Below are 12,488 nucleotides of genomic sequence, written 5' to 3'. Positions count from 1 at the left end.
TAGGTCTAATTTTCTTCTTTCCTTACTAAAACATGATGTAGATGAAACTTGGACAAAGTTTTAGTGACTTTGAATTAATATAACTTTGATAATTTTGATTTATGTTTCATTTTCTCAAATCAATATAATATATATTAATATTCATTCATTCATCATATTAACTAAAGTTATCAAAATCATAGTTACAGGAAAGTTACCCGAGTCATTCCCGTGAAACTTTCATCTTTCCTTATTAAAAAATGAAAGTATAAGTTTTATCTTTAAAAATACTACTAATATTGGATATTATTGAGTTCTTTTATCCGTCTTTAAAATATCAGTGAATAGATTGTCTCCACTTTTCTCTCTTCAGCCTTTAATAGTGCTCTCTAATTTCAATGGTTGATATGCAATAATGGAGTAATGATTTAGTAAATAAATAGATATATAGTAAAATCTAAAGGTTGAAATTAGTGCTGAACATGAGCAATTTATAATTTTCAACTAATAGATAGAAATTTTCAACTAGAATAATACAAATGTTTATAGATGAATAATTCCAACTATTAGATTAATTCAAATGTTTAATAGATATTTTTATATTTTATAATTGGTGTAGTAAGTATACAAATATGTATTAGTGTTTAATATTCTCTACGATCAATAATATAATATTTTTTCAAAATATATTAAATGATTAATGTATTTGAAAAATGCAAATAAAATATATTAATTATTTAATATTAAAAAAACAAATTCTTATTATATTAAAGATAATTAAGGACTATAATGAGTATTATTTCAGCATTGTTTATAAGAAAAAATATAATTTTTATATTTATTAAGAGTGATAGTTAAATATATATTTTTTAATTTTATGTAAAAAAATAACATAATTACTAACCTAATTTTAATTAAATTATCATCCATTAATTATATTAAATAAATAATTAATACATAAGTAATTTTAGAATAAAAATATTAAATACACTTAAATTTGTTGATATTAAAATAGAAGACTTTCTTAATAAATAAGGTTTGAGTATTAGACTACACACTATGAATTAAAATAAAATGCAAGATGATCTGATTAAAGGGTGAGAGAGAATTTGAGTCCACTTACCAATCTTCCTGTATACTATCTATCAACCAATGTAAAAGCTTCACTTTAATTAAAATCACTTATAGCTTTATAAAGTGTAGCTTAATGAGAAAATAGGTAATATACCATGAAGATAAACATCATGAAGAGAAAGAAACCAGCACAATCCATGTAAATTCCAAGAAAGTTAGCTATAATGCCCCACAGGTATTTGTCCATGCACATTCATCATTATCCATCAAAGTTTGAACTTTGAAAAAAAAGACCTACTACCGTCTATATAGATTTCATAAACAGCTTTTCTTCATCTTGACCCTTCTTGTTAGTTTTCAAATTATATTTATATATATATTATATATATATATAATATATAGTATATATATATATATATATATATTATATATATATATATATATATATATATATATATATATATATATATATATATATATAATAAACCCTAAAATAAAATGAAATAGATTTAAACTTGTAAAATATGTAGGAGATAGGAAAACATTTTTCACAAATTCATTATGATCATAAGATAATTAACTTAAATTAATAAAAATTTAAAACCATAATTCTTCATGCTGCTGCTGCTACTACTGAGTCTGAGTGGAATCATTATCTTGTTCCACTTCAGAAGCAGGTTCATCTTCTTCCTCAAAACGATCAATTCCATAAGCAGCATGACCACTTCCAAAAGCTCTTATATGATCTTTAAGTGATCTCTTATGCTTAAAATCAGAACCACAAAGACAATACCAAAGCTTCCCACAATTTTTCTCATGAGTTCTCCAATCTCCTCTAACAGCAAAAGCCTTACTACATTTTCTACACATAAAAGGCTTAATTCCATGTTTTCTCTTATAATGTGTTTGAAGTGTTCTGAAATCTTTCAACGGCTTCGCTCTTGGATGATCAATGTTGTTCCTGCAACCTGGTGAACAACAATAGCAAGGAAGCCTTAGCATACCTGTTGGTTGTGTACCTCTTAGAGATTCTGGTCCTTTTCTGTATTGTGATCCATGTCCCCACATATGCATCTGAAAATAAGAAGCAAATATTTTTTAGTCGGAAGATGAAGTGATAACAATCACTTAAAACTCAAATATAGAATCGTCGTAGGTATTATCTCTTGTCATAATGTCCAACTTAACAATATCGTCTTCTATCTGTTGAGCTAGAATTTGCAGACATGCAAACATAAGAAGCAAAAATTTAATTTAAAAAAGAAGATAATATGATAAAGTTAACAATTAATAAAAAATAATGATTAAAAGTTTTGTACATAGTGTGAAAGTCTAAACTTTATATGAAAAAACACAAAAATTGTTGGCTAGCTAGCTCACTTTGTTTTGTTATGTTATCATCATGTTATTAGTAATAATCATGAAGGCCCCTCCAAAGATTTTAATTTTGAATGCATATCATTTTTGTTTTTTCTTGATTAATTCATTATTTCACTTCACAGTCACCATGAAATAAAAGCCAATCTATGTAATTATGTCCACATTGTTTGATAATTTCTTTACAATTAATTAATATGTAATAAAAAAAGATTTTATAGGAATGTTCATGAAATTTAAATATAGAAGTTTCAGGTATGAAGGTGTTTGGATTGAGGCTGAAAAGGGTCACAAAACAGAAACAAAAACTATTAACTGTTGGTCATTAATTATTATCATAATATACCTGATAGATCTGGAAGAAAACACTGCTAAATTCAGTTCTATTAAAACAGTTGCATGGCAAAATACTTTGGAAGAAGCACAGACTTCAATGTAATACTGAAGACATAAAGAACATTGCTTGAGTTGTTTAATCAACCAAAAGGGTTTATAGGATCTGATTTCACTCAGCCAAAAAAGATTTTTTATTTCATATTACCATGCAAAAAAATAGATAAATTTTTTTAATTAATTATATTATTAAAGGACAAAGAAAATGACATTGGAAAAAGGGAAGAAAAATAGAAAGGGGAAAAAGAAGAAGAGAAAAAAATCAAAAGAAGATGAAGAAGAAGACAGAATGTCTTCTTTCTACCATTAGTCAAACATCATTATCAAGAAAGAAATTATTCATATTCATCAGAATCTATGATTTTGTTTTGAAAAATAAATCATAAGTTTGAATTTGTGAGAAAAGAAGAAGATCTTGAACCTGCATGTTATTGTATCTGTTGAAGGTTTTGCAGCAAACTGGACAAGAAAACTGTGTAGGACCGATTAGAATCTGAGAAGGTGTAGGGATCCAAAATTGACCCTTGTTCAATGATCTATTACTACTGCTCAACAAATCATAAGATGAAGAATCCTCACTTATAGCACCTCCTTGTTCTTGTTGCTGTTGTTGTTGTTGTTGATCTCTTTCATTGATCATTTCAGAAGAAGATGAAGAAATCATCATATTTGCAATCTCAGCAGCGCTAGGGTTTGGTAACCCTATATGTAGTGCAACAGTGACACCTTGATGATCCTTTTCATCTTTTTTATGATTTGTATCCTCCTCATCCATCAAAGTGAGGGATTCATCTTGATGATGATGATATTCATGTTCTTCTTGTTTTGTAGGGATTAGACTCAAGAGTGGAAGTGCTTCTTTTAAAGGAGGAGAAGAAGGTGAAGATGTAGTAGAGTGAAGATGATGATGATGATGGTAGTGGAAAAAGGTATTGTTGTTGTTAGTGTTGTTGAAAGATGTGTGGTTGATGAAATTGTGAAGATAATTAGGATGATGGTGATTATGATGATGGTGGTGGTGGTGGGGTGAAGGGTTTGAAGAAGGGTAATGGTTGAATTGAAAGAAATTAGAAGAGAAGAAATTGGAGTAAGGGTCTGCCATTGATGGAAGAGAAAAGGGAAAAAGGTATATAGTGTTGAGATGAGAGAGTAGGAACAGTTCTTAGACAATATGTGGATTCACTTTTATACATATACAGAAGATAGAGAAAGTACATATATCATGAAGGAAGTAGTGGACGGTGAAGAGAGAGAGAGAGAGAGAGTATATGAGGCTGGCATGGGGAATGAAGTAGTGTCAAAGTTGAAAAGAGAAAATAAATAATTTTTTTAAAAAACAGATTATATTTCCTTCTATCCAATTAAGCGACTTCAATAGATAACTAAAAATATTGAATCTAAGGACGTGAATTTAACTCGTTACATTCCACTTTTAACAACATGTAATATATATATATAATTTTAACAACATGTAATTTAAGATGTATTTAATAATTTTTTAACTAAAATATTTTAAAACATATTTTGAGTTTATTTTAACAATTTTAATTTTTTTAATTAAAATTTAATAAAATAGACCTTATAAACACATGTAGATCTATGTTAATAATATATATATATATATATATATATATATATATATATATATATATATATATATATATATATATATATATATATATATATATATATATATATATATTATATATATATATATATATATGGATTTAATTGAAATACATTGACAGTATAAAAGAATTTTATACCATCAATTAATCATAGACGTTGGATATTAAACAAGTTCGACTTTTATTTTTAAAATCTATAAAGTAATGCAAACGGGTGAAGGTGATGAATCGATAATGTAAAATTTTTTACACTGACAATTTATAGTAATTAATCTCTATATATATATATATATATATATATATATATATATATATATATATATATATATATATATATATATAATATTAAAGTTAAAAATTCAAACAATACAATGAAAAACTACCGTCAAATAGAAGGAATAAAAACACTCGATGAAATATCAAAACAGAAAAAAGGAAAGAAATAATCTAACAAAAACAACAACAAACAGAAATCAACATCTTTCTATGCAAATGAAGAGAAAAAAAAAACAAAGTTAGAATTCTTCTAATAAGAATTAGGAAGCAGAATATATGCCTCCACAAAAACACAAGAAAGGGGTCATCTTCTCTCAAACTATCATTGGCTCACATATAAAATAGAATTTCAATTCAAGTTAAGAAAACACATATATTATCAACAAATCTATTAAGATTTCATTTTCAAATTAAAAAATATTCAAATCTTTTCCGATATTTCAATTCATCAATATGTCTGAAAAAACTATGTCATTTCGAGATTAATAATATTTATTGAAATTTATAATGCGTATTAAAGTTGTACTAAAGTTTTGTATTGTCAAAGTTTGTGAACTATTAAATGTATGTAGGTCAATTTATGGAAATGAGATCCTAACTCTTCCCTAATCAACACTAGGTGACAGCTAAGACAGTCATTAACAAAGTAGCATAAACATAATTTAGTATATTTTATTACAAATTAATTTTGATAATTATTTGAACAATAAGAAGGATATGCAATAATGTCATTCTATGGGTCTTTTTTCTTTTCTTCTATTTTCGCTTTTTTTTTTTTTACTATTCTTAGAATTTTATTAGGTACCTACCTATCTTCAATATACAAAAATTTAAAACAATTTTTGTTTAAATATAGTATACAACTAAAACGCATCGATTGTTATTGGATAAAAATGTTAGTGTCCTCTTAAATTTAATGCAAATTATTGTAAAGATAAGAAAATTATTATATCTACTAACCATTCATTGTAACTAATGTAAGAAAATTATTATGCTTATTAACCTAAGAGTATGTTAGGTAAGAATAATAAATCAGTTTTTAACTTCTAAAATCATATCAATAAAAAAACATTATTTGATAATGGTATTTTAGCACAAGTATTTATTTTTGTTTAATTAGTTTAGATTTTTTTAATGCTATTTAACTATTATAGTTTTTAATTTGTCACTTTTTCTTTTATTTTTATCTTATAATTTTTATTAAAACTTATTTTTATCTTTTATAATTTATTTTTAAAATAATTATGTTTTAGATAAAAGTATTAAAAAAAACAAATTTTATATTTATAAAAAATAACATGAATATTTTACTGCAGCACTTCCTCCATTCTCTTGCTCGTCACTTGCGCTCCTCAACCTTCCTTCATTCTCTTTTTCCGTCGATTTCAAATTTGTTGTTACCGTTGTTTATTCCTACTCATCTTTCGTCTGTCACTTTATTTTTTATATATATATATATATATATATATATATATAATATATATATATATATATATATATATATTATATATATATATATATATATATATATATATATATATATATATATATATATATATATATATATATATATATATATATATATATAATGTTTTACGTGTGTTTATTATTACGTTTAATATTGTGAAATAAAAATTATTTATAATAATATATAAAAGATAATAGAACCGCTAAAATATTAATCAAGATGTTCTTTTTTATTATTTTTATATTTCTCAACTAATGAAACTGTTAATTTATCAAATATTTCAATTAATATATTAATTATCAATCATCAACTATAAATTATCGATCATTAATTACAAACTATTTATTTTTTATTATTAGTTACATGTTATCAGCTAGCTTATTAACATAAACTACTTTTCTTTTTCAAACAAAGGCTAACTGTTTCTAAATAAATATTACCTTTATTTTTAAATATAAGACCTCTCTTAAAAAATTTCTTTGTCCTTTATTATTAGACACATTTTAACTTTTAAAAAAATATTAAATAATTCTCTCTCTTAAAATTAAATTTACAAAATAATACAAATGATCAACTATTTCAGTCAACTTTTTTAATTTTCAGAACTTACTCTATAGAGTATTATATTCAGAAATATAGCAAGTATCAAATATAAAAATATATTCTATATATTATTCTATATATATATATATATATATATATATATATATATATATATATATATATATATATATATATATATATATATATATATATATATATATATAAAATGTTTTACATGTGTTTATTATTACGTTTAATATTGTCAAATAAAAATTATTTAATAATAATATATAAAAGATAATAGAACCGCTAAAATATTAATCAAAATGTTCTTTTTTATTATTTTTATATTTCTCAACTAATGAAACTGTTAATTTATCAAATATTTCAATTAATATATTAATTATCAATCATCAACTATAAATTATCGATCATTAATTACAAACTATTTATTTTTTATTATTAGTTACATTTTATCAGCTAGCTTATTAACATAAACTACTTTTTTTTCAAACAAAGGCTAAGTGTTTCTAAATAAATATTACCTTTATTTTTAAATATAGGACCTCTCTTAAAAAATTTCTTTGTCCTTTATTATTAGACACATTTTAACTTTTAAAATAATATTAAATAATTCTCTCTCTTAAAATTAAATTTACAAAATAATACAAATAATCCGCTATTTCAGTCAACTTTTTTAATTTTCAGAACTTACTCTATAGAGTATTATATTCAGAAATATAGCAAGTGTCAAGTATAAAAATATATTCTATTTATTATTGTTCTTCCTGGTTAATTTTCAAATTATTAAGGTAAGTTAATTTGAGATTTTTTTTTAAAATAATCACTTTAATTTTTTTTTTAAAATAATCAATATTTCAGATAAAATACCGAAATAATCACGTTTTAAAGCAGATGCGTCAGATGAACTGGTTCATCCATTTTAAAACAAGAGGAGGCGCCACTGGTGCTGGCGCATGCTTTAAAAGCAATGCAAGGAGGCGCCAACAATCATGGCGCATATGCATGGGCATTGGTGTATGTGCTAATTCATCTGGCACATACACCTTTGTATTATTTTTTAATTTTATTTTTTAATTTTGTTTTTAAATTTTATTTTATTTTTAATAAATAATGAATTATAATATTAAAAAAAATTATTCATGATATTATAAAAGTTACATGGGATTGACAAAAATTTAATGACCGGCCCGATCGAAACGTCCCCCTATTCCACATCAAGGTGCGTTAGTTTGTCTTCGAGGTCTCCCACGATTTTCCTGAGGTGTTTGGGGTCTTTGCGTGTTGATCTGATCCAATGATGACCAACATCGCTTCCGTAATGTAGTTCAGTATCCATGTTGTCATAGTTGGGTCAATGTGGTTAGGTGAATTGTGGACAGTATAATTGTCCGAATTGGGACATTGAATCGTTTTTGAAATGAAGCAATGGTTACTGGGGTGTACTATAGTTAAACAATGGTTGGGTGTTTTGGTGATGGGATGTTTGGGTGGTCATTGATGGGGGGTTACGATGAAGTGACCCATATGAATCATCTGGGCTATAGACAGTTGTGGTTGATGCGTATGCTTGTTGGTGGGTAAGGTTTGATTATTGGTTTTATGGTTGGGTGGGGTGGCATGAATGAATTGCGAGGTTGGGTGTTTGGTTGTTGGGTGGGTGGCATGAATGGGTTGCGAAGTTGGGTGTTTGGTTGTTGGGTGTATGTGGTAGGGTGATGGTGTGAGGTTGGTTATGTTGGTGTAAGCCCTAGAGGCCAATACTTTTGGTACTTGTATCGAATTATTTATTAATAATAAAAGGCATTTTTCTTTATTATGTTTGTTTAATAAAGTCCCTGGAATAGATAGTCCATTTAATGTATCAAGTATGACTTAATCATGAGATCACATTAAACATAAGGACACTATTCTTAAAGTGTCCGTAGTCAAGCTTTATTATGAAATGGGATAACATTAAAGCATGGAGACTATTATGTTTGTAGACTGATGATCACGTCTCATGGATCATGGATAAAGAGTTATCAAGTCTTAAACATAGGTATGAATATTAAGAGTAATATTCATACTGGATTGACCCGCTATGAGAATACTATATAGAAAGTTATACAAAGTGTCATAAGTTATTCTCATGGTGATAATAGTGTATACCACTCTTCGACCTGAAACCACTATGGATCCTAGATGTAGAGTCGAGTGTTTTATTGCTGATCCAACGTTGTCCGTAACTGGATAACCATAAAGACAGTTGATGGGTACTCCACGAAGCATGCTGAGGGACATGAGTGTCCTAGATGGAATTTGCCAATCCTGCTTAACAGGATAAATGTCTATGGGCCCAATATTGAACTGGACAAGGGTGACATGGTCTATACCTTGTGTTCAATATAGACATAAGGGCAAAGGGGTAATTATACACATAATTATTATCACAGGAGGTTTTTTCAGATCACATGACATTTTCGTGACTTGGGTAGCAGTGATGTGTTGCTAGATACCGCTCACTGTTTATTATGTTAAATGCGTGATTTAATATAATTGCCAACGTCGCGAAAACCTATAGGGTCACACACAAAGGACGGATTGATGAGAGATAGAATAATTAAGGAACACCGTAAGGTACGGTGCACTTAAGTGGGAGACGAAATATGGTAAGGTACCAAATACTTAAGTGATTTTGGCATATTATGAGATATGGTCCAAAATGCACTTAAGTGGGCTTTTTGGCTTGAAGCCCACACAAGTGGTTCTATAAATAGAACCCCTTGGGTAGAAGCATTGTCACTCCATTCCACTCAGACAGAAATTCAAGTAGAGACTTGGAATTTTGTTTCCCTCTTTCTCTCACTCAAAGCCTTCATTCATAACAGCTAGCACTGCGATTGAAGGAATCCGTTCGTGTGGACTGAGTAGAGACGTTGTCATCGTTCAACGTTCGTGATCGCCCCGTGGATCTGTATCAAAGGCTTTGATCATTATCAGAGATCTGCACCAAAGGTTTGAATCGCCACAAGAGGTAACGATTCTATCACTGATCATGCTCATTCGTAAGGATCACTAATGGAGAAATTTTTAAAATTCCGCTGCGCCTTGGATGGCAATTCTCCTTCAGGTTATTGGGTTTGAGTGGTTTGACATTGGTGTTGGACGGGGACTTGTTATTGGGCATATGATGACGAAGCTAGTTGGCGTGGATCAATCAAATACCATGGCTCATACAGAAATTGTTGCGTTGTTACCGACCTAAACCATGCCATATATTGTTGAGTTGGTCTAGCACCATGTATGACTGGTTCGTTTAAGATGTGTTGTCGTCGATTCCTCTAATGACGACACATCTCTTTTACGAAGTCTCTCCAGTCGGAATAATCCCATTGGGCATTGACTCTTTTTTTATGCCAATCTCCCAAACACATCGGAGGTTCTAGAATTTGTTGCTGCATGCTGAACTGCAGTTTTACCCGGTCACTCTAGTGCATCTCCACAGTAGTGAACCAGATAATTGGTGTCTTTGCTGTCCAAACTACATCATCATCATGGTTAACTTGATGATCAAGACCCATATATGGCATCCAGATAAACTGTACAACAATACGACACGATTAGATGATAAATAATTTGATAAGTATATTTAAATTAAAATAAAATTGTGTAGGAGTATTACATCGTCTGGTCCAATGTGATTCAATAGATTGCGATATACTACTATAGCGTTTACAAAGTCACCAGCCTATCAAATGTTTATAAAATTAGTTTTTTCGTAGTGGCAAAAGAGGATTACTGGCCAGAATATCAAGGGGACATTGTCTGGCACAACGAAGTTATGCGAAGGAAGAAAAAGGGTCGCCAAAACAACACCCGTATTCAAACCAAAATGGGCACGACGAACAAAATGGTTAGATTATGTAGTTCATGCCGTAAGTCAGGTCACAATCGTACTAACTATCCTAGTGTTGGAATGAGCACAACAAGATAAATTCACATGTACCTTTGTTGCAATATATAAAAAAACTAAATCTATTTCATATTATAAGTTTGTGAGGAAATACCATTACATAAACAACAACACAAACAACTAAAACAATTAAAATACCATTACAATAACTAACCGATTACAACCATCAAAACAATTTTGAACATGTAGTGCATCATCCTATGAACGTCTCTGTCAATCTTAATATCCACCCATTCATGCACTTCTCCATTTTGGTTGAACATGGACACAAGCCATTGGATTCTTCTAATCCTTTCACCATCTCCAATTTCTCCGTCTAACCAACTGTTCAACGTCTGATTAAGACGTTCAAACGAATCTATATTCCAAAGTAGAATCTTTATCGGAGACGCAACGACGAAAAAGATTAAATCGACAGTTCGCTTGTGAATGTATTCAGACATGGTTAAAGCTCAAAAACTTGAAGGAGATTGAAGTTGAATGAAATAAAATATGGTTGTAGGGTAAAAGTTGTGCGAAAAATATGGCTGAAGGGCGAGGTATTTATAGAAGAAGTATGAAAATGCATGTGCCAAAGGGCTAGGCGCGACACATGTCAACACATGTAGGCGCCAAAAGCATGGGCGCAAGCACATGCAAGTACATGCATGCGCCATCACCCTTGGCGCCACCATGCATTTCTTTTAAAGCATATGTCAGTGGTGCTGGCGCCTCCTCTTGGTTCAAAATGGATGCGCCAGTTCATCTGGCGCATCTGTTTTGAAAGGTGGTTATTTCAGATTTTTTGTTGAAATATTGGTTATTTTAGTTTTTTTTTTTAAAAAGTGGTTATTTAAAAAAAATTTGGTGATTGTAGCGAGAAATTCATGATCATCAAGCTATTGACAAGCTAGAGATCAATTAACAAGAGTCGCCACCGCGCTTTTATTATTTCCAAGGAAAAGGGAAAAAGTACGAATAAAACCCAATTAGTAAGAAGTTTTCAAATAAAAAGTAATAAAAATCAGAGATCACAGGTAAGGGGATTGGTTACACATAGGGAAGGTGTTAGCACCCAAAGTGTCATAGGTACTCCTAGGGAGCCCTTTTTGTGTGCACATGTATTTGGTATAAAGTGATGTTCACAAACAAATAGAATGGGGGGATGAGAAAAGAATTCATTAATTATATTTTTGTGTTTGACAAGATCTTCGGTCTTGTGCCTACGTACCAACATAAAAATGAGGGATCAAAACCTCGTAGTTCGTGCTATAAATTTCAAAATGAGTGTGTTGGTTTTAACAAAATTTAAGTTTGAAAGGCACAAAGGCCTAAAATGGTTTGAATGAGTTAGTTCTTTTTGGATTTTTGAAAGATTAAGTCAAATATTGTTAAGTATATTTGCAAGTTTGATTTAAGAAAGTAAGTCTGAAAATGCAATGGAATAAGGCCAAAGTTTCTATCTTTTGCAAAACTGGTCAAAGTTTAGAACAAAAATAGTTCACACAAAGAGGTTTTGAAAAATGGAGAGAGAGATTTTGAAATTAAAGAAATGGGGAGAAGATGAAGAGACTACCAAATGCACAAAAATTTAAAAGTTTAAAGTTGAAAAGATCCGACCAAATGGGAGCAATCCAATAGACAAGTATGTCAATAGAAACCCAGAACTCCCTTGGACTTTTTAGGATCAAGCAACACACAAATGCACAATTATCTAAATCTTGAAGAGCAAAGGCATCAAATAAAGATGGCCTCATCCAAGCTTATCCACTTCATGATCTTCTTCAAAATAGCC

At 29.1% G+C, this 12,488-nt stretch overlaps 1 protein-coding gene across 1 annotated transcript; it reads right to left on the bottom strand.

The window, feature by feature from the left end:
• Positions 1-1,557: 1,557 nt before the first annotated feature.
• Positions 1,558-4,107, bottom strand: LOC127096992 (zinc finger protein WIP2). The gene is made up of 2 exons (XM_051035512.1): positions 3,245-4,107; positions 1,558-2,127 (listed from the first exon to the last, which is right to left on the bottom strand). Exons 1-2 carry the CDS (start codon positions 3,923-3,925, stop codon positions 1,684-1,686), a joined length of 1,125 nt encoding a protein of 374 aa, XP_050891469.1. The 5' UTR covers positions 3,926-4,107; the 3' UTR covers positions 1,558-1,683.
• Between the last annotated feature and the right edge of the window lie 8,381 nt (positions 4,108-12,488).

The sequence above is a fragment of the Lathyrus oleraceus genome, chromosome 6, assembly GCF_024323335.1.
Source record: "Lathyrus oleraceus cultivar Zhongwan6 chromosome 6, CAAS_Psat_ZW6_1.0, whole genome shotgun sequence".
In the NCBI taxonomy this organism is placed as follows: Eukaryota; Viridiplantae; Streptophyta; class Magnoliopsida; order Fabales; family Fabaceae; genus Lathyrus; species Lathyrus oleraceus.
This window is presented reverse-complemented; position numbering and strand designations above follow the sequence as displayed.

What these genes read in the sequence shown, in the direction of transcription:
- LOC127096992 (XM_051035512.1), bottom strand. Translation starts at nt 3,925, where the DNA reads ATGGCAGACCCTTACTCCAATTTCTTCTCTTCTAATTTCTTTCAATTC. An exon ending in ACAGATACAATAACATGCAG is followed by an intron (nt 2,128 to 3,244) that starts GTTCAAGATCTT and finishes TCTTATTTTCAG; the next exon opens with ATGCATATGTGGGGACATGG.